Raw genomic sequence first — 23,592 nt, forward strand, 5'->3', positions numbered from 1 at the left:
CTTGTAAAATGCTGACTAAAGCTGGTAAGAAAATGTCATTGTCAGCAGTAGTGGTGGTGGCAATTTGTTATGGAAGGAAGTGGTGCACTTCACAAAACAAAAAAATTACATTATAAGGAAGGAACATCAAAATATTGAAGTAACATCTCAAGACATCAGCCAGAAAGAATGGCTCCTCCAAATGGACAGCTGTAATCATACCACCAAATTAGTTAGAACAAAAGTCAGTGTTTTGGAGAGGCCATAAAAGGAAATCTGAATACAATACCATATGAAAGAGGTTGTATGAGCAAGGTGGACTCCAAACCTGACTCAGCTGCACAAGTTCTGTCAGGAGGAATGGACAAAAGATCCAGCAAAATTTAAGAGGACACCATGGAGGACACCAGCCTGTGGTCCTGCTGAGGTGTAATGGAAGCCCAGGTTGCTTGAACAGCAGTCTTACAGTCATCTACATTGTCGGGTCTCGTGTCTCTCATCTTCCTCTTGACCACATTCCATAGACTCTCTATGGGGTTCAGGTCAGGCCAGTTTGCTGGCCAATCAAGCACAGTAACACCATGGTCCCTGAACCAGCTTCTGGTACCTTTGGCAGTGTGGGTCTGTACCAAGTCCTGCTGGAAGACGAAATCAGCATCTCCATAAAGCTAGTCAGCAGAAGGAAGCATGAAGTGCTCTAAAAGGTAAGATGCTTCCGACGTCATCTATGGTTCAGGAGAGGATTTGTCTGTGCATGCGTGGCGGCTCTTGATGCCTCGACTCCAGCCTCAGTCCACTCCTTGTGAAACTCCTGCAAATGCTTGAATGGAATTTGCTTGACAATCTTTTCAAGGCTGCAGTTATTCCTATTGCTGGTGCTCTTTTTTCTACCACTTTTTCCTTTCACTGAACTTTCTATGAATATGCTTGGATACAGCACTCTGTGAACAACCAGCTTCTTTAGCCTTTTGTAAATGCAGGATGTTAACGACAGTTTTCTGGACATATGTCCAGTCAGCAGTCTTCCCCATGATTCTGTAGCCTTATGACCCAGACTGGGAGACCATTTAGAGGCTCAGGAAACCTTTGCAGGTGTTTTGGGTCAATTAGCTAATTAGGCTGTGACAACATGAGTTTTCAATATTTAACTTTTTCACAATATTCAAATTTTCTGAGACTGAATTTTGGGTTTTCATGACCAGTTAGCCATAACCATCAAAATGACAAGAAATTAAGGGTTAAAGTATTCCACTCTGTGTGTAATGAATCTATATGATATATGAGGTTCCATTTCTAAAATGAGTGACCAAAAATATTTTAACTTTTTCACGATATTCTAATTTTCTGAGATGTAGCTAATGAATACCCAAACATTTGACCCAAGTCACAGAGTTTCAAGGCAATTCTACTACGTACCTAGGGGGGTTAAAAGAAGTCCAATAAGCAAACAAATACTTAAAATCTCTCATTATTCTGTAATTTAGCAAAGAGAAATAATGTTTGCAATCTGAGAAAAATGGTTATGCATCCTGTTATACAGTGTATGTAAATATTTCTATGTATATAAAGTGTCCAGCTTATTATAAAAGATTCAAAGAGCTCTAAAACCCGTCATGGAAAACTACACACGGATGCATGACGTCATCCAGTTGTGTGTGTGTTTTGCAGCTCGTCTTCAGCGATGACGCAGTGAAAACGTAGTCTCTCAGATGTGTGTCTGAGGTCGGATAAATACTGATCTATGAGGCGCAAACAGTGCCACAGTCAGGAGGGAAATAAGGAGCTCTGCAGTATCACCAGCAGCACTTCAGTAAGGAATACTTTAAATTATACTTTATTTTTCCTTTTCTATCTTAAAATCAACACATGGTGATAAATTATTATGGTGTTATTTGGGGAAAGGGAGGTTATGACTCCTTTAATGACGACCTAGGCCTTGCTACAAGAATCAGAAAGAACACTTTCATGGGAGAGTATGAAAACATCCCTGTTTCCCCATCCTCGAAGCAGCTGTCCAGGGTACCATTCTCGACCTTGAGGCCTATGCTGCATGATGAAGGCCCATAGTGCCAAAAATATCTTTAAAAAAATAATATCTTCTTTCAGCTAAGAAGTTTGTTTCTGATAGGAAATGAAAGTGAAATCTCCCAATAAACGTCTCTTTGTATTTATATTTTAAATAAACTGGGATGCCGAAATTAGTTATATCCGTCTTTATATTTAAATACATTTAAAATGGAAAGGTCATCATTGGCTCTACAGCAATGGAAAACATTCTCATTTTTGAGCCACCTGTGCATATTTCCACTGGTATTTTGACAATTGTTTTTTGTGATGAGCCCTAATTGTTTGAGGTCAGAAGGCCTCCTTGCCATTATCTAAATATTTACCTTTCTCCACAGATTCTCCATCAGATCCAGCTTAGGAGTCCAGCTGGGCCGCACCAAAACGTTAATATTACTTCCAGTCAGAACAATGAGTTGGATGGTCTTTCTTCTCCCCATATGGTTGATCTCATTTTATATCTAATTCCAGCTGCTGTAGCCAACTTAAAGTAAAATCACTCACTTCCGTGTGGCATTAATAACCCGCCATATACTTCCGCTGGCCTCACCTCTCTCTGCCTCTGTGTGGCACGAATCGCGCCTCCCATCAGTGAGTGGGCTGCAAGGGAAATGAGCTTTCCGTCATCCTGCTGGCTGAGCGCACCGGAGGCGACGGACTGCGGAAAGATGCGACGATGCGCCCCGCAGAACCGTGGTGGGTGAAGAGATGCGCAGCGGCCGCAGGAGCCAGAGGAGGGTTCTGTTCTGCTCTCTGAGGGATGGGACTGGACTGAAGGCTGGTTTTACTGATTCTGTAGCGTCAGTCGTGCAGGCCGACTGGAATGATGTGGTGGCGCTGATCCCAGTTCAGGATGCTCCGCAGGCTTCCTCTGTAAACAATGAAGATGTGGAAGGACATGGAATAAAGGACACTTAATTACCATTCTGGGCTGAATACTCCGAGCCATCTTATAAGGTAAGGAACTACAATCAGTGAGCTTTAGAGAACCTTCCAACCAGGAGGTGTGGAGGGGGGGCTACTGGTTTTACTGGCGCCTTTTAATGTGGCTCATCTTAAATTATAGCGGAACACTTGCTGCTGATATGAGCTGGCATATACGGCCAACACCTACCTTTGTCCCTGCTGGTGCATGTTAGGCTGGATGTGTCTGAGCTGGAAAGACAGAAGGCGATAAAATCTGGATATACGTGTCTGCTGATCTTTGGTGGCTGATGTCGCATCTGATCTAAGCGGCACCAGCGTGCGCGAAGTGTGAATGCACATTTGTTAAAATTGGCCTATTTTTTGAGAACAAAACCAGAAATACTCCTGAACCTCTCCACATTTTGTGGCATTTAAAACGCAAACTCCAGTGAATTTTATATGGATAGACCAACACAAGGTAATTGTGACGTGCAAAGAAAAGGTTACATGCTTTTCACTATGTTCTTTAAAATTTAAATATAAATGTCTGGCATGCATTTCGTTTTTACTCTCATTACTCAGCCAACCACTGCAGCCAATTGCATTCAGACATCTCATAATTATTAACAAGAGCTCTACTGTGTCAAATTTAACATCATTATTAATCCAGCTGTCCTGTGAAGGCCTAAGAGGTTTTATTAGAGAACATTAGTGAACAAACAACATCGTGAAGAAGGAACACAGCTGACAGGACAGGGGGAAAGTTGTTCAGTCATCTGAAAATGAAAAGGGTATGACACAACCACAACCGTACCAACACATGGATATAGAATATTATTCCCGAGAAACAGACAAGAGCTCTTTAGAGACTGTGGAGGATTTGCTAAAATCCACACCTGCACTGCACAAATCTGGCCTTTGTCTCAAGAAGAAAGTCATATGAAAAGCCAGTTGCAGTTTGCTGCAAGCCATGTAGCGGGACATGTGGAAGAAGGTGCTCTGGTCAGATTTGACCAAAGCTTTTTTGGACTACATGCAAAACGCTATGAGTGGAGGAAAACGGGCACCACACAGGACCCTGAACACATCATCCCCACAGTGAAACATGGTGTGGATGATGTATCCAGATGTCCAAACTGGTAGAATAATTCCCCAATAGATTTGCATCTGTAACTGCAGCTAAATTGTTCTTTAACATTAAATCCCAGTAAATACATTGAGGTCTTCTGGATTGCAATGTGACAAAATGTGAAAAGGTTCAAACAGGCTTTTGCACTGAAAAAGAAAGTGAAACCTAATTATATTTTGTTAAATTGTGCAGGAAGTCACACAATGGCCTTTCTTTCTTGACGGACACTTCATTGTCCACTGTGAGTCTTAAATGTCCTTGTTTTGTCCCACTCCTCTGCAGCATTGTTGCTTTGACAGCTCGAGCAGCCCTGAGAAATGTAAGTCCAGCTGACAGAGGGGTCAGCGAGGCTCAGAAGACGAAGCATCGGCGTGGAAGAAAACAAACTCCTCATTACCTTCACTCCCTTTGGCTGTGACAGCAGATCATGTAACCTGCTTCTTTCTCTGTTTTTGCTCAGAGACTTTCCATCTTGATGCCAGAAAAATAGCAGATTTTCTTTTGTTTATCCAAAAATTGTCAGAGGGAACTGCTAAGATGTGAGATTAAAAAGATCAGCTCATTCTTTTGGTTTTATTGTTGTCAGAATTTTTTAAAAGGGACCAATTTCACCATAACTGCAGCCATTTCACCATGCACAGAGTACTTTGTTTGAATTATTGTCCTGTAACTTTAGAGCTGCAATGCTCTGAATTGAAAATAGATTCCTGAGAGTGGCAGCGTTACTTCTCCCCAATGAGAATTTAAATCAACCTGACAGGCTGCAAGAAACACCCATAAAACTTAGATGAGGCCAACAACAGGTACCATGCTCCAGCAGAATAACAACAACAACTACCCCTGCTTGAGCATGTCAGGCTACCGCCAGGAGATGCTTCAGAAGTGCTCCAGAGCCTCGCTGCCCTTCCCCAGCCGAGTGGACTTGGCCCTCGCTGACCTGCCTCTTATTCGTGGCCTCCGAGCCTGGGCCCTGTGCTCCAAGAACCGCCGCAAGGCCAGTGGTCTGCTGGGGGGAGGTAAAGCCACAACAGCTCCTCCGCTGGGCAGGGGGACCTTGACGTCCTGCCCCAGGCCTGCAGACGTGCACCTAAGCGGCTATGGACTGCCCCTGGGGCTCGATGCCCGGCAGGGTGGAATTGGAGCTTTGGTTACGGTTGCTACTCTGAAGACCTCAGAGGGCAGCGGGAAGACACAGACTCAATGCCTCTTCCTCCGGACGGAGAAAGGGAGCTGTTTATACTCAACTTCCAAGCCCAGTTATGGTGCGTCTCCCAGCATGGTTGGTGAATGGCTGAGAGGAAAGAGAGGAGGTGGAGAAGGAGGAGGCACAGAGCCTCCGCCTGTAGAGGCTGGACCAAACAGGGTCAGGGTTCGATCAGGCAGGAGGTGGAGGAAGTCTGGTATCACAGCAGGCCGCGAGAGAAATGCTGTGAGCAGAGAGCGGCAGCAGAGGAGCTGTACGAAGGTTGAACTTAGTGTGGAAGTAAAGCAGGAAGAGCGAAACAAAAGAGGTCCAGACAGTAAAAAAATTCCCAGCCCACAGCCGGATAACAGCATTGCCAGATGCTGCAACAATGTTTCTCCTAAAACCTGCACTCGAAACAATAGCTGGGATGAGCATGAGGGAGGTGGAAGTCCGGCAAGAAGAGCTGCATGTGAACTGAACCTTGAGGAGAAGGCAGCATGGAGGGAGAGCCAAAGGGATGACGAGGAGGGAGGAGATTCTATTGTTGTTTTGAATGCATCAAACCCTGACCAAGAATCAAACTGCACTCACAGAAACTTTAACAGCAGCTCTGATGTTGATGGAGATCAAAAAATAAAAAGAGACGAAAGACTGGAGGAGCTGAACACGCAAACTTCTTACATGCAGGATGACTTTAGAAAGAGAGATGAGGATGCAAACACGGATGTGTCGAGGAAACATGTGAGCAGCAGTGACTTCATGATGGCACTGAATGACAGAAAGCCTGAAAATGAAAGAAAACAAGATACAAAGCAAGAACCAAAGAAAGAGATGGAGCGCCCTTCTGTAGGCTTACCTACCAGAACAAAAGAGTCCTCCATTCCTGTAGAGGGCACCATCTGCTGTACTGATCAGGACACTAACAGGGTTTATTCGAAGCAGGAGAGCAACCAAAACCAACTTGAAGTTGAACTTGGCCCAGAAGCAGATTATAAGGGTGGGGTTGTAGAAATACCGATTATTAGCAGTCTTCAGTCCCACGAACCAAACATCACAGCTGATGAGAGCAACACTGTGAGTGAGGAAACCAGAGAACTTCATATTTTCCTGAAACGTGAGGAAAACAACAGCCTGCAGGAGGAGAAAAGAGTTTTGTATTTGCCTGTCAGTCAGAGAGCTCTCTCTATTTGTGAGAACTTGAAGGGGAGGATTGGGAAACTAGAGGATGAGTGCACCTGCAGCAAGCTGGATGATGGAAACAGTGATGAAGAACAGCAGAGGAGTGGTGCTTCAGGGGATGACTGGGGCTTACAGTCATGCAGGGAAAAAGAGGGAGACACTACAACATGTGTTGAAACGAATGGACAGAAACACACCCTGGTCTCTAATGGCGCTGATCCCCCCACCTCTAATCCTGCCCCTTCTCTGCCCCCCCTGGCATCCATGGCAACCGGCCTGCCATTTCTGGAGGTGGAGGAGGAGAAAGGGGAGGCAGTGGGAGTGGCGCCAGGACACGAAGGAGGCAGCCACAAACAGAAAAGGAGTCAAAGGGGAGAGCCTGAGGTGAAAGCTGAGGAGGTGAGGGGCTCCACAGTGGCCGCTGAGGAAGGGAGGAAAGAGGAGGGAGAGGAGGAGGAGGAAGATGAGTTTGGAGTCTTCATGCAGGCAGAGGAAGAGCCAGCCTCGAGCGAGGGGGTTGACATGTCTACCTCTGTGCCTTCTGGGAGCAGAGGGAGTATTGGTGAGTCCCAACTTTGGTATTTTATCATTCTCACTCTTTCTAGTCTTTTTTCTTCATCTGGATGCTCATTAGGTGCTCCTTTCTGTTTTCCATCAACTTGAATAAACCTTTTCTTTTAAATCCACAAAGATTAAAAGTTGTCACGCACCCACTCACAGAGACACCATGGTGAACAGCAACGCTGGTTCAAAGTATTAGACCGACTTGAACCTTTTCTGATCTCTGAGGAATGCAGCAGCACTTAGTTTCCAAGCAAACTGTTGCAGTGATTTTGGTTTTCTCATTATCATGTTGATTACAAACTTTTTAAACAGAGAATACGTCAATTTTTCATTCAGGGCTCTGACATAGTTTGAAACAAAAAAAGTAAGTACACCTCTTGCTCCCACATCTTGTAGAAACACCTTCAGCAGCGCTAACTCCTTGTAGTTACTTTCTGTCTGGGTTCATCTATTTCTCTTGTCTTTGTGGAGAAACTTTGACCTGCTATTTTTAGCAATATTTCTTCAGTTCATTGAGATTTTCAGACTTTTATTTCTGCACAGCTCTCTTAAAAGGTCCATACTTTGACTTGGCCATTGTATCAACATGGTTCTTTTCTGTTTCAACCACTCTGTTATAGATTTGCTGTCATGTTTGGGGTCATTGTCCTTTGATAACCCAGTTTGTCCAGAATTCACCTTATGCTACTTTTAGAAACTCTATAAACCACCAGTAAACCAGTGGTCTGACAACAAAGTGCTCTGTTAGGATCATATGGAACCATCAAATCTCTAAGCTGAAATAAAAGCAAACAATGCTTTTTGGAGAGTAGTAGGAGAAAGTACTAGAGTGAGGAAGAGTGGTCAGTATGTCCTCCAGTCACCTGAACCTCAGGAGTTTTAAGCTTTGTCTTAAAAGTAAAACTCACTGTTGCCTCAAGGGGTAAAACTGGGAGCTGGCTCCACAGGAGAGGAGCCTCATCACTAGTCAAGATTAAATAGGAGAAAGAGCTGTTTGTGTGGTTACAATGTCCCAAGAGTAAACTGACATGGATTAAATTAACCTTTTAATGTTTTTCAAGCTTTAGCTACTTTGCCCATACCTGTCTTAGTCTAAAATCAGATTAGGTTTGATACACTAAACTGTAAAAATGGATACGTTTTTGAAGGTGTTTGATGGGATTTAGGAACCATTTAGGAGTCAAAGATAAAAATCTCAATGCATAGTTAACCTGGGTAAATTATAAAAAGCAGTTTTCAAATCATAAAATGTGGTTAAAAAAAAAAAGCAGCTACCCAAACCTACCTGACCTCATGTGAAAATAGAACTGCCCTATCTTCAAATTATGAAGTAGGAAAAAAACATCTTAAAAAGCAACATGTCATGACCCGATCTAAAGAAATTCAAGAACAGATGAGAAACAAAGTCATTGACATCTATCCATATGGATACAAGAGCTCATCAATGAGTCATCTAGGAAGTCAAGAAACTGAGCCCAGACAACATCTTAAGCTCAGCAGGCCTCGCTTGCCTCAATTAAGGTCAGAGCTCACGATTCAACAATGAAAAAGAGCTTAAAAGGTGTCCTTGAGAGAGTTTCAAAGCCAGGATCACTGCTGACCCAAATAAACAGAAAGACCAGTCTCACAGTTCCCAAGAAACATTTTGATGATTCTCAAGATTTTTGGGAAAATATTCTGTAGACTGACAAACAGAAATGAAGCTTTTTGGAAGGTCTTCATCTCGTTACATCTAGTGTAAAACTAACACAACATTATAGACAGCGACCATCACACCTAGAGTCAAACATGGTGGTGGTAGTGTGATGATCAGGGGCTGCTTTGCTGCTTCAGGACCTGGAGGATCTACCGTCATTGATAGAACTACCAACTGCGGTCAGGAAACGCTGAAGGACAATGTCCAGCCATCAGTTTGTAACCTTAAGCTCAAGCTCACAGGGTTAGGCAGCAAGACAAGGATCCAAGGAACACCAGGAAGTCCACCTCCGGATGAAAGTTCATTCATTTAACTGAAATGTTGTAAATTAATCTTTCAGAAGCTTACAAAATCATGGCATCATTATCTGGCCTTTCCCAAATTGTTTAAAGGTGTTTTAATCTTAAAGTATGTAAACCTCTAATACCAAATAACATAATAAAATGGTTTATTGTCATTATTCTGGGATTTGGCAAATACATTTTAACTGACCTAAAACAGCAAATGTTGGAAGAAAATGTTATCTGTCTTTTCATACAGAGTTTGTAAATATTTGGATTCAACTATTTACTAAATGAAGGCACCAAGAGAGTTATGTACCACGGGGAGATATTAACTGCTTCTAACCTTTTAACAGAAGCTCTCCTTAATAATCCTGAACTATCCCTTTAGCACCAAGGGAGCCTGTGGCCTCACGTTGTCCACCATTATTAAGCTGCTGCAGATCGGGACCTACTTGGTGACCAGGGCAACATATTCAATGTAAAGGCCACATTGTGGCAGGAACCCTGATACCTGACATTGTCTTCAAGAAGTTAGCAAAGGCTTGAGATATTGGTGCATCCCTATCAATGGGGAAAGTAGAGTTTAAAGCCTTTGCTGGTGGTTTTCCAGGGAAACTGCTTGGTATTGCAAGCTTGGTCAGAAATTATGTAGCATACAGTTTCTATGTTCAGGTTGAAACAATTCCTTTTGTTTTCCTTTCCTTGAGAAGCCCTCATAAAAATGTAGCTTTCAACCCTGGTTTTTAGTCTGACAAGAGTATAATTTAAATCCATAAAATATAACATTTGCTGATGAGTAGAATTTCACATTTGACCATAAATATATGTAATCTCTTTCTTTAGAAGGCACTTTCAGAGTATATATATTATTCCAGTCTGTCCTGACCTGGATTTTTGGCCGACTAGTCCCTCTCACTACATGTTATTAATCTTTTAGAGTTGGGCTGACGGAGGGGGAGGAGAAAAAGTGAGCTGAGGACTCTAAGCTCCTGTTAGCCTCAGGTTATTGGGCAATGAGAGAAAGAGACATTTACACAGATGAAGTGTCAGGTGGATTCTTCATGCAATATCTGAGCCGGGGAGGAAAGTCAGGGCTGCAGGAATCAAAGGAAAAACTGAATTCAGCCAAATGTGACTTTGAGGTGAATTATTGTCTGTGTATAAGTATGCAGAGAAACATAATGCAGGCAACTTACTACATAAGAAGACAATCACGACATTGGTTTATACAGAGCCAATTACAAAGTATTTTTAAATGTATAAATTAAAGTGTAAAACCCTTTGTCCTTCTGTATCTTTAAGCAGCACCTGGAAAGCACGCCATCACCGGAGACGACACCTGGACAGCCTTCCCTCAGGACCTGACCAATGAAAGTGGAGATGTTGGGGAACAGTGGTGGTTGGCCAGCGCTGTGGAGGCAAGGAGAGATGGACCTCTGACCCATTACAATCTGGTACGGTTCTGGCTTTCTTCAGGTCTTTGTTTGGACGAAAGCTTTCCTTCTGGATGTGATTCATTACACCATCGGTGCTTATTTGTGTCTCAGTTTTCTCCATTTCCTCCAACATCTTTTTTATTTTCCACATCTGCCCACTAAAAAACGTTTTGGTTAAACATCTGAACTCTTTGAATGTTTTTGGATAAAATATGGCTTAATTTTTTGTAACAGCCCCATATGGGAAGAAACTTGTGCCATCAGAAACTGAAATTGAATTGCTCTGACTGAATCTGTATTTGTGTAATTTGAAATTAAACTAAACTGAATATAATGGTTTAAAACTGAATTTGTTTGCTTTGAAAATTGCTTTGCTTTGTATTGAAAATTCAGTTTGATTACTTTCACTTTCAGGTCTGAAATTCAATTTCAGTTCCAAATGTCAGTTTTTTGTGTCACACATCCGGGTTCTTGAAGCCACAGATTAATCAAACACAGATTTACTGATTCATGGATGTCATTCACTATTGCTGTGTCCAAATATAGGACTTCATTCTTTTTAAGGTTGCATTTGTAGGCCAATAACGTCCTGGATGAGGCGACGAATGCTGTCCAATCTCCAAGGTTCCAACAATGCGTCCTTCTTATCCCCAGATTTGAAGGATGGGTCCAGTGTATCCTCCCTATCCCATGATTCATTACGGGTCGACGTAGATTGTTCAACCGGAAGTAGCCGGAGGAGAGAGAAAAGTTGTGAATAAAATTATATTGCGCATTCTGTGAAACAACTGAACATTTACAATGTTTTTAGACGAGAATGTAGTTGTGTAAACCTAAAATATCTGATCAGTTTATCAAGATATCGCTTAATTACACAAATGCGCCGATGTGTTCGTCCGCTGCCCCAGCAGCCGGCTCGCCTCTGGCCCAGTGGTTGAGGTGCGCTAAACCCCGACAGAACAGCTGACTCCCGGCACATTGTTTTCAAAACCCCGCTGAGTTTCCCCAATGGGTGGAAGTTAAACAGATATAATTCAGTCAGATGAAATCTAATATTAATGTTTTTGGTTTATTTACTATAATAATAATTATTATTACTATGCTCTACAAATAAACTGATTTAAACTTTGTTCCTAAGTTAATATGTTAGTGTTGAAGTTGTTGAAAGCCTATGAACACAAAAAATATTTTCAACATTTTAAATGACTGAATAATGAACAAGATCATAAAACCATAACATTTTAAAACAAATCAGCATTATAAGCCATCAGCAATATGTAAAAGAGTAAATAAAAACCATGTAGTTATTTACAGTAGAGACAGCGTTATTAACCTTCAGGCTCCATTTGTTCGGCTTCACGCTAACACGGTTGCTAGGCAACAGAAATTACGCTGAGGTAAAGGCGGGGAAACGCAGGCTGACGTAACCGGCGGCACGCTATGCTAATCTGCCATGTTTAGCTAATAGCTACAGGTAGCATAAGTGTTGCTGTTTGACCATCACATCAGCTTCTTATAGACGTTTATTTGACTTGGTGATTGACATCAAGCTCATGTATGCTGCACTGCTGCAGCTCAACATGCCGTAAAGGAAGTTTAACCTGATGTGAAACGTAAATCGATGAATCTGTGTTTGATTAATCTGTGGCTATCCTCAAGGACCCGGATGTGTGACACCAAACAATGAATTTTGGAACTGAAATTGAATTACAGACCTGAAAGTGAAAGTAGTCACACTGAATTTTTAATACAACGAAATACATTTTAAAAGCAAATCAATTCAGTTTCAAACCATAAAATTCAGTTTCCGTTTAGTGAAATTCATTTTCAAACCAATGCATTTCATTTCAAATTACACAAAAACAAATTCAGTCTCTGATGGCACAAGTTTCTTCCCATAGGCCCATTTTAGCAGACCTCTAAATTGAATTTCCGGTGTGTAATTTCAGGCATTTAGCCAACATTGGCAAGAATATTTAAATGGTGCCTTTAACCAGCTGCAGTTGGTAGTTGTTATAAAGGTCCAGGACCTGTTGTGTGACTCAGTTGTGGTTAAATGTTGTGACTAAACTGAACTAATGCAATTTTCTTCCATCCTTTATGGTATCCAGGAGACACCTTGTTGGTAGCGCAGGCTCATATCTGTGTTATGAGTCGTGTTTAGGAACCCATCCTGCTCAAATACAGACTGCCCCTGCCATAATCAAAGTCTACAGGTTTAAAGCGGTTCTAGTTATAATTGAGCCTGAACAATTTCTTCCAACATCCAAGCTGGTCCCTCGTGATGTCCAGGAGCTGGTTTATTTGCAGGACACTGCCCTTACAGCTAAATGCTCTCATTTGTTCTCAGTTTGGATCAAACTGTGTTCCTCCATTTGCCTGTATAACTCAAATATTTGCCCCCTTACAAAAGATTTCTTTTGTTTTTGTGTTTTTTGGTGTTTCAAATCATGAAACATTTCTTAATGTCAAAGATAAAGATAAAGCTTTTAAATAATCTAATAAACGGTATCCAAACCATCCTGGTCATATGTGAAATGTAATTAACAAATCTTTTTGTTTTCAATTTTACTGCCCACACTCCAGCCTATTTCCTGCCAGAACTGTCAAATAAAGAAACAGGATCTTTGTCACAACAGGAAGTAGGCTAGTAGGAAGAAACCTCCAGCAGAACCAGAACCTGGCTCACTATGAGCGGCCATCTGCCACGACCGACTGGGTGTTTGAGAAGACAGAGCATTCACACAATAAACACAGAAGTTCTGATCCAGGAATACTCAATGTGTAATTAATGTTAATGGCAGTAGTAGCTCCTTTAGTGGCTTCATCTAGGAGAGAAAGACAGCTGAGCAGATGAACTCTGAGGCAGTTTTCAAGTCTAGAGGATAAAAAAGAGCACATACAGTTAGTCACAGTCGAAGCTCAGCCAGTAGCTTCATCTAGGAGAGACATGGTTAAACACTGAAAGACTGGGCCAAGTGGGTCAGCTGTACAAGGTGAGCATTAAGTTGTTGGCAATAGTAAATGGTAAATGGCCTGCACTTGTATAGCGCTTTATCATGTCCAAGGACTCCAAAGTGCTTTACACTACAATCAGTCATCCACCCATTCACACGCTGACAGTGGTAAGCTACATTGTAGCTACAGGTGCCCTCAGGCAGACTGACAGAAGCGGGGCTGCCAAACAATCGGCACCACCAGGCCATCTGATCACCATCAGCAGGCAAGGCGGGTGAAGTGTCTTGTCCAAAAGACACAACGACTGGGACGGACAGAGCAGGGGTTCGAACAGGCAACCCACCATTTACTGGACGAACTCTACCACCTTAGCCAGTCGCCCCAAATACGTGCTGTCCCCTGTGTAAAGGGGCTGCCCCTCCAACATAACAACAGGGGAAACACTGTTTATATTTAAAATGTCTTCATTGAGAGCAAAGTGAAACTGAAAACTCCTTGTTAGTGTCACAAACCTGGCGAATAAAACTGATTCTGATGTTGTGTTTGTGCCTTCAAACCTTTTTACTGTGAAATGACCCAGAAGTTGCATTTCAGTTGAAAGCTAAGAATAGAACATCGATGTCTTCCTTTGCCATTTGTTTTGACTTTTAATAACCTGTTTGGTGTTCTCCACTCTCTTCTCATCGTCATATTTAAAGGTCATTTCTTTAGTTTATATTGTTTCTTCATGTGGCAAATCTGTGCACAGTGATTGATGAACAGAGTAATTACAATTTAAAGATTTCGTCAGGTTACAATACAAACATCAATGCATTTTACTGGGATTGTATGAAAAGGAGCAACTTAAAGTTGTGCTTATTTGCGAAGCGGAAGTAAAACAGGTTTCTTGATATGTACATTTTACTAAAAATATGAAATGTGTGGCATGTATTACTTTCCAAAACTATTTTTCGCAGCTGCGAGTCTCCTGGGGAATGTCTCTGCCAGCTTTGAACATCTAGAGACCGAAAGTTTTGCTCTTTCTTCTTTTCGAAAATGACCGAATCTCAGTCGGATTGAATAAAGAGCTTCTCTAAGTATAAATTATCAACTTTTAGCACAGATTCTCAGTTGGATTTCTGTTTGGACTTTGACTGGGCCATTCTAATACATAAATGAGCTTTCATCTAAACCACCAGTGTCAAACTGCAGTCCTCGAAGGCTGGTGTCCTAAAACTTTAGATGTGCCTGTGCTGCAACACAACTCAATCCAATAATTAGTTCATTAGAAGGATTCTTGGCTACATGCTAAGCAGGTAGTTTAGCCTTTTGATTCAGGTGTGTTGGACCAGGGACACCAGCCGGTCGTTGTCCAACTGGAGGTGAACTTCCACCTCAGTCTCAAGTCTTTTGGAGCCTCCAACTGGTTTTCTCCCAGTCCCGCCCTGTATTTAGCTCCGTCCACCTTCCTGTCACCCCAGACCAACTTGCCTGTCCCTGCGGAAGCAAAGCACCTCAGCATGCTGCTGCCATTATCATGTTTCACAGAGAGGACTGTGTGTTCAGGGTGATGAACATTTGGTCTCATCTGACCAGTACAACGTGTTCCACATGGTTTGTGGCAAACTGCCATAAGGACTTAAATTTCTTTCAGCAATGCCTGGCTTTTATAACCACTCTTCCAGAAACATTAGATTTGTGGCGTGCATCACTAACAGATTCTCAAATCCGAGCTGTGGATCTCTGTTGCTCCTCCAGAGACACACCAGGCCTCTTAGCTGCCTCTCTGATTAATGCTGTCCTTGCTCCTTGCATGTCCACGTCTTTGTAGGCGTCTGCTGTCTACAGAACAATCTCTGCAGAAATGTTTTCCTCCACATGTCCCTCTCATCACAGCCACCTCCACCATTACCACGGCAGCAGGGTTCGTCACGCCAGGCGATGTCGTTTTCAGGTTAGAAACTAATCTGGGTTTAGTACAGCAGCGTAACTCACATTTGGAGCAGTCATAAAAGATGAAAGACAAGCTGCAGGGGGAAAGTCTCGGTGGACAATAAACACGCGGAACAAAGATGCAGATGAAAAATTAGCCCTGTCCAAAGCTGCAGAGGGGAGGGGGAGCTGTTTTTAAATTAGATGCTTCATACCGCCACAAAGAGGCCTGTCTCTTATTCATTACATATAAAGTATTAACATTACATGTGATTTAAAAATGAGATGCATTTTGCTTTACATGATGCACAGGTTTGGTTTTTTTCTTTCACTGCATTATTTTCCTGATTTTCCATCAGCGCTGAGGTTTCCTTGTCTCTCCTGCAGGTGACAGTCTTTGCAGAAGCCTTCCCCTCGTTGCCCAGTTTTTCACCAGATGACCCCTGTGACCTGGAAGGTGTTCCCACTCTGACGCAGCTCCTCCTGGGCAAGGCCAGACAGGATCAGGGGTAGGTGATCCAGCCCAACCTGAATGTGATGCTTAACCTGCAGCTAGTGTGGACTAGATCATCTGGTTTGTAGCTGGAAGTTGGGTTTTGCTCAAGAAAAATTCATGTTTGCAGTTCTAGCTTGATTATAAGTGAATTATGTTCCTGTCTGCGGCTTAAATTCAGTGAACAGGTCACAGCACACAAAGCCAGCTTACTGCTTTGATGCCGAATTTAAAGAAAAAAGTTGAATGCAAAAATCTGGAATTAATTTATAGTTGTGGGTAAAACAAAAATAGTGCAATAATGCTCCTCCTGCCATCACCAGAAGTATTTGTCTACTTGTACATGAATAAAAGGTGTTATTTAAATATGTTTTTTATTTACTTTATTGCTTTCAGATGAACTAGGATCTTTTTTATATAAATCTTTGTCTGATTAATAGGCATACAGGTATGTATTTAAATGCCTAATTGAGAGCCTTGTAATTATTGAATTAGTATTTCAACTTTGATTCAGTTTTGCCACATGAAGTTTTATAAATATACACTATTTTACTTCTGTATGCAATGAAAGCATTTATTGTGTTTAATATTTGTGATTTCAACACTGATCAAGATGATTGAAATTAAGATATTTCTTATGATGGAGCAGACTTCGTCTCATTGTGTCTTGGCCCAGGAACAAAATGGGACAAATTCTTAAATGTAATTTAGTGCAATAAAAAGACATGTCAATATACAATGTTTCTTACTGCTGAGAGGGACCAATATATAATTCAATTCAATTCAATTCAGTTTTATTTATATAGCACCAATTCACAACACATGTTGTCTCAAGGCTCTTCACAACAGTCAGGTTCATACATTCCAATTAATCCTAACCATTGAACAGTACAGTCAGATTCAGTTATTTATTCAAACTGGATAAAAAGTTTTTCTATCTAAGGAAACCCAGCAGATTGCATCCAGTCAGTGACTTGCAGCATTCACTCCTCCTGGATGAGCATGTAGAGACAGTGGACAGTCACTGGCGTTGACTTTGCAGCAATCCCTCATACTGAGCATGCATGTAGCGACAGTGGAGAGGAAAAACTCCCTTTTAATAGGAAGAAACCTCCAGCAGAACCAGAACCAGGCTCAGTGTGAGCGGCCATCTGCCATGACCGACTGGGGGTTTGAGAGAACAGAGCAGAGACACAAAGAACAAAGAAGCACTGATCTAGAAGTACTTTCTATGGGAAGGAAAAGTAAATGTTAATGGATGTAGCTCCTTTAGTCGTTTCATCTAGAAAGAAAGAACAGATAAACTCTGAGCCAGTTTTCAAGGTTAGAGTCTGAAAGAGAGCAGATATAGTTAGTTACAGTAAAAGCTCAGTCAATTTCCATGTCTAGGAGAGAGAAAGGGTTAAACACTAAAAGGGCCATGTGGATCATTGGTAGAGGGTGAGCATTAAGTTGTTGCCAGCAGAAGCTCGGACGATTCCCCTCTCCAGAAAGATGTCACAGGTAGACAGAACCAGGCCAGGTGTAGCTTCTAGGAAGAGAAAAGAGAGAACAAAGTTAAAAGCTGAAATAACAGCAAATAATGCAGAATTGAAGACTAGTATGAGAATGTAGCAAAGAGGGTGAAAGTGGTCATTATGTCCTCCAGCAGCCTAAGCCTATAGCAGCATAACTACAGAGATAGTTTCAGTTCAGATTATTTAGTTAAACGGCGCTTATTTACAACAATGTCGTCTCAAGGAACCTCACAAAGGGTCCCACTGATGGTCATTGTTATACTAAAAACCACAAGGATTGGGATGCCTCTCTCTGTCAGACTGATTATAACCATTGGAAAAGAGAAGGGGTCATACAGGTAGCAGAAATGGAGGGTGTGTTTGGACCTCAACCATAACTGAGCCGGTTTAGGCTAAACCTGACTCCCCCTTACTCCAACCAACAGGGAGGGAGGAAGGCTCCCTCCCTGATAACCTAAGCCACTCTAACTATAAGCTTTATCAAAAAGGAAAGTTTTAAGCCTAGCCTTAAAAGTAGACAGGGTGTCTGCCTCACGGACTAAAACTGGGAGCTGGTTCCACAGGAAAGGAGCCTGATAACTAAAGGATCTGCCTCCCATTCTACTTCTAGAGACTCTAGGAACCACCAGTAAACCTGCAGTCTGAGAACGAAGTGCTCTGTTAGGAACATATGGAACAATCAGATCTCTGATGTATGATGGAGCTAGATCATTAAGGGCTTTATATGTGAGGAGGAGAATTTTAAATTATATTCTGGATTTAACAGGGAGCCAATGAAGGGAAGCTAAAATAGGAGAAATATGATCTCTCATTTTAATTTTCATCAGAACTCTTGCTGCAGCATTTTGAATCAGCTGAAGGCTTTTAACTGCATTTTGTGGACATCCTGATAGTAAAGAATTACAATAGTCCAGCCTTGAAGTAACAAATGCGTGGACTAGTTTTTCAGCATCACTCCTGGACAGGATATTTCTAATGTTGGCAATGTTCCGGAAATGAAAGAAGGAAATCCTAGAAACCTGTTTAATATGGGATTTAAATGACATGTCCTGGTCAAAAATAACACCAAGGTTTTTTAATTTATTATCAGAGGTCAATTTAATGCCATCCAGGTTAAGTGATTGACTAAGCAGTTTCTTTTTCAAAGACTCCGGTCCAAAGACGACAACTTCTGTCTTGTCTGAATTTAGAAGCAAAACATTTAAAGTCATCCAAGTTTTTATATCTTCAAGACATGCTTGTAGTCTAACTAACTAACTATCTAGTCTATAACAAAAGAGAAACAATCTTACTGTGGAATATATATATTAAACAGAATTGTGCAGACTTTTGTGAAAAAGGAAACGAAATGTGCCACCTAGTGGTCAATTGCGTGAACTGCAGGATAATTTGCAAATTGTTTAGATGATTTTGTATCCACCAAAGAAAGTAAGTCGTCGATTTTAATGAAACCTTAACTTTGAATAAGACTTGTTGATTAATGATTCTTGTATGATTGATGGAGTGTTTGTAGTATTCATCCTTAAAGAAAAATAATCAATAAAATTATTAGTTTGATTATTAATTGCATGATATCCTCCCTTTAAAACATATTTTTAAGTAAACAGTGTAATCCTTGTTATTGTGTACACTAATATTGATTCTGTCTGTTCTTCTTGTTTGTTTCTGAAGGCTTCTGGACTCTTTCCATGACTTGAACAAAATGATTGGCCAGAGCCACAAGAGATCCAAGAGTGCATCTCAGAACCTGCTTCTGAAGACTCTGCGACTGCAGCAGCCACTTCCTGTGAGTAAAAGCTGCCGCTGCTCACACCAAAATAAATGTGGTGCATGCATGTTTCAGTTCTTACAGAAAACCCTGTATGTTTGTCTGTCTGCCTTTGCTCACTGCCTAAAATGCACAAAAAACATTTAGCTGCATTGTCCTTAACTGAACATCAGCAATAGCAGCAGGAAAAATTAACTGGCTGCACAGATTTATCTGTAATCTGCATTGAAACGTTCAAAACACCAACGTTCCCCCACTGCTGATAAAATTATATGCCAAACGGCAAAATACAACAAATCAGATCAGAACTTTATTGACCTGCTGTGCAAAATTTGCTGTAGTCTAAACTTGAATTAAATTCAATTAGAATTAAGAGAATTTCACTATTGTGGTTTGTGTGTTTTAATTGATTATTTAGTCATTATATAGTTTAATTATTTATCATTTTATATTTTATTTGACTAAATAAATGTAATAAAGTAATTTTTCAAACTAAGTAAATGTATAATGAAATTTTGTAGTTTATAAATTTAGCTCTTTTCCTGCATAGGTAAATAAATGGTTAATTTATTCAGGAATATATTGCCAGCCATACCTGTACAGTAGCCTGATTATATGACAGGTTGTGCACTTTTATGAATTAAAAAAAGAAAAAAGTTGCTAACAGCAGAAACCACAGAAGTTTTAATTCATTTTAAAAATGCTTTGTTTTAATGTTAATTCATCACTAAAACTAGCGGTGGAGTTCTCCTTACGGGACTATAGAAATAAATACAACTGTTATATGAAAAGTAAACTGTTGATTCAGTTTTAATAAAATTTCTCTCCTAGTATTATTATTATTATTACTAATATTATTATAATATGAATATTAATATAATTGAGCCAACAAATGTCTGAATTGTTTGATCACAGCTGAAAAGAAGCTAAATTGTTGAGATGGTTGCTCCTTTTGGTCGCCTCATTTCTTCGTGTCTTTGCAGGAAAGCAGACCTACTTCCTGGACAACCAACCGCCGCCTGTCCCCTGGCCTCTCCTCGGCCAATCAGCACGCTGCCGCCAAGAGACGGCTGTCCTACGACTACAACAGAAACACTGTGGAGTGACGCTGCAGCTTCTGCTGAGGTTGGACTGTTGAAGGCCAAGGTTCACCTGAAGGACTGCAGGTTCCTGAAGAGCGTGTGTACGATCTGCTATTCAAGACGCTGTCCCTCTCTTTGCACACTCTCTGGTTAATTTATGATCCTGGCCGATGAAGAGACACTGGCTGTAAAATGGAGCGGCTGGTGTCGATGTAGACTGGTGGAGTGTTTTTGTTTCCTTTTGTTTCTCACCACCTCCCGTCCTGACGTGACCGGGCAACCACAGCAGATCCAAGGCACTCGCCACCATGTTGAAAAAACAGACAAGGACATTAATTATTCTCTCCAGGAGAAATTTACATTAAAGTAAAGCTGCTGTTTGTCTTTATTGTGGTAAGAAATTATTGATAACAAATTAAAAGTTTGTTTGGCTGAGCTTGAAAGCAATCACGGACAATTGGTTATTTGCTGAGATATACTCCTGAATGAGGCATCAGATGGTAAATATGTTAGCACAGCTATCAACCAACCAGATGAGTGGCTTATGCCTTGGGCCGGCTGTTTTATTTAAAACATAATGCAGAGAATAATCGTCTAAAACTACTGATGGAAATATGTCAAAACATTCAGTCTGTGTTGTTTTTGTTTAATTAGATGGAAAGAAGTGACACCATAGTGCTTCTCTGTATTAACATGGAGGCTTGAGCCTTTGTGGAAGCTGGTAATACTTATGCAAACATGCACTCGTCAGATTGACAACTTCCCCCTGTTTGTCATTGTTTCTTAAATGCAGCAGGAACCTGCAGTGGAACGTATCCCCGCTGATCTCCAACATCTTCTGGATTCCTTCACACTTAAAAATTTCTCCCACTGAGTAGAGCTGAGCATTATTTTGTGGCATTCAGTGCTGTCTATGAAAACAAGTCTGATACTGTTTTTGTTTTACATTTGTTTCAAATGCATGTGATATTATTGCCTTTTACCTGCAGATAATGACATAAAGGAACCTGGAAATTGTTGTGGTTCTTGAAAGAAACAGGTTTGTCTTCCAGTTAGTGCCATCAGGAGCACCAGTGAAATGTGCCAATGTTCACGAGGTGACACGGGCAAAGCAGACCCTTTCAGGAGATGTTGGTTTCGAATGAACCCTGAAGTGGGCCTTAAAACAGCATGTTTCTTTGTCAGTCTGCTGCCTTTTCAGTTTCTCACTGCTGAGTCCACATCCCGTGCAAAACCCGAATCTAGCTGCCAGTCGAAGCTAAAATGTCCACCTTGTTTATGACTCTGCACCATGTTTTTAGTTTTGACAGGCACATACTTTCTTCTCCCTGCTGTAAACTCCGGTTTATCAGCTCAGTCATTTGTGATGAAACTCCTGAGCAATCATGCTTGTGTGTGCCATTTGTACAGCCTCTAAGATCCTGAAAAGATGAATATTTTCTGATCTGTTCCAGCCAGGATGATAGGGCTGTCGCCTCAACAACTGACGTAATAAAAGGATAATGCGTTTCTGCTCTTTGTATTCATTTCAAAATTGTTTCAACAGCTGAGAAGTCAAAATGTGAGACCTTTTTTTAAAGATTTACCTCCAAAGTAAATGTAGACAAAAGTTTGTCATAATCAAGGTTTTGATGCACCTTCTGATTTGACTTTTTTCAACAGCACAAATGAACTACGTTTTGGATCTTTATCCTTGTAAGATACCCAGTGACAACCCAGTTTCAGTTTTCTGACCAAGGCAACTGGATTTTTCTTTAAAACGTCCTGGGATTTCAAATGATCCATGATGCCATGCAGTCGAACAAGGCCTACACCATACCCAACAGTGGGCATGTGCTGCTTAATTGAATGTAATTTTCTATTGTCTTTTGCAATTTGAAGAGAGGCTAAAACACATTGGTTTCTGTGTCACGTCATATTTATCCCCCAGGGAAACTACTGATTCAGTATTCCTGGCCGCAAGGACCAACTTATCAATATACAGGTCCTTCTCAAAATATTAGCATATTGTGATAAAGTTCATTATTTTCCATAATGTCATGATGAAAATTTAACATTCATATATTTTAGATTCATTGCACACTAACTGAAATATTTCAGGTCTTTTATTGTCTTAATACGGATGATTTTGGCATACAGCTCATGAAAACCCAAAATTCCTATCTCACAAAATTAGCATATCATTAAAAGGGTCTCTAAACGAGCTATGAACCTAATCATCTGAATCAACGAGTTAACTCTAAACACCTGCAAAAGATTCCTGAGGCCTTTAAAACTCCCAGCCTGGTTCATCACTCAAAACCTCAATCATGGGTAAGACTGCCGACCTGACTGCTGTCCAGAAGGCCACTATTGATACCCTCAAGCAAGAGGGTAAGACACAGAAAGACATTTCTGAACGAATAGGCTGTTCCCAGAGTGCTGTATCAAGGCACCTCAGTGGGAAGTCTGTGGGAAGGAAAAAGTGTGGCAGAAAACGCTGCACAACGAGAAGAGGTGACCAGACCCTGAGGAAGATTGTGGAGAAGGGCCGATTCCAGACCTTGGGGGACCTGCGGAAGCAGTGGACTGAGTCTGGAGTAGAAACATCCAGAGCCACCGTGCACAGGCGTGTGCAGGAAATGGGCTACAGGTGCCGCATTCCCCAGGTCAAGCCACTTTTGAACCAGAAACAGCGGCAGAAGCGCCTGACCTGGGCTACAGAGAAGCAGCACTGGACTGTTGTTCAGTGGTCCAAAGTACTTTTTTCGGATGAAAGCAAATTCTGCATGTCATTCGGAAATCAAGGTGCCAGAGTCTGGAGGAAGACTGGGGAGAAGGAAATGCCAAAATGCCAGAAGTCCAGTGTCAAGTACCCACAGTCAGTGATGGTCTGGGGTGCCGTGTCAGCTGCTGGTGTTGGTCCACTGTGTTTTATCAAGGGCAGGGTCAATGCAGCTAGCTATCAGGAGATTTTGGAGCACTTCATGCTTCCATCTGCTGAAAAGCTTTATGGAGATGAAGATTTCATTTTTCAGCACGACCTGGCACCTGCTCACAGTGCCAAAACCACTGGTAAATGGTTTACTGACCATGGTATCACTGTGCTCAATTGGCCTGCCAGCTCTCCTGACCTGAACCCCATAGAGAATCTGTGGGATATTGTGAAGAGAACGTTGAGAGACTCAAGACCCAACACTCTGGATGAGCTAAAGGCCGCTATCGAAGCATCCTGGGCCTCCATAAGACCTCAGCAGTGCCACAGGCTGATTGCCTCCATGCCACGCCGCATTGAAGCAGTCATTTCTGCAAAAGGATTCCCGACCAAGTATTGAGTGCATAACTGTACATGATTATTTGAAGGTTGACGTTTTTTGTATTAAAAATATTTTTCTTTTATTGGTCGGATGAAATATGCTAATTTTGTGAGATAGGAATTTTGGGTTTTCATGAGCTGTATG

At 41.5% G+C, this 23,592-nt stretch overlaps 1 protein-coding gene across 2 annotated transcripts; it reads left to right on the forward strand.

Moving 5' to 3' along the window:
• Nucleotides 1-2,341: 2,341 nt before the first annotated feature.
• On the forward strand, nucleotides 2,342-21,663 carry si:ch211-14c7.2. Of its 2 annotated transcripts, none has more exons than XM_047392799.1 (6): nucleotides 2,342-3,000; nucleotides 4,361-7,005; nucleotides 10,290-10,441; nucleotides 15,680-15,801; nucleotides 18,974-19,088; nucleotides 20,054-21,663. In XM_047392799.1, the coding sequence occupies exons 2-6, from the start codon at nucleotides 4,866-4,868 to the stop codon at nucleotides 20,174-20,176; spliced, it is 2,652 nt and encodes an 883-aa protein (XP_047248755.1). In that variant the 5' UTR covers nucleotides 2,342-3,000; nucleotides 4,361-4,865; the 3' UTR covers nucleotides 20,177-21,663. The 2 variants fall into 2 exon arrangements, with proteins under 2 accessions (XP_047248755.1, XP_047248756.1); XM_047392800.1 differs by having other exon boundaries at nucleotides 2,346-3,000; nucleotides 10,293-10,441.
• The last annotated feature ends 1,929 nt before the right edge of the window (nucleotides 21,664-23,592 follow it).

The sequence above is a fragment of the Girardinichthys multiradiatus genome, chromosome 18, assembly GCF_021462225.1.
Source record: "Girardinichthys multiradiatus isolate DD_20200921_A chromosome 18, DD_fGirMul_XY1, whole genome shotgun sequence".
Lineage (NCBI taxonomy): Eukaryota > Metazoa > Chordata > Actinopteri > Cyprinodontiformes > Goodeidae > Girardinichthys > Girardinichthys multiradiatus.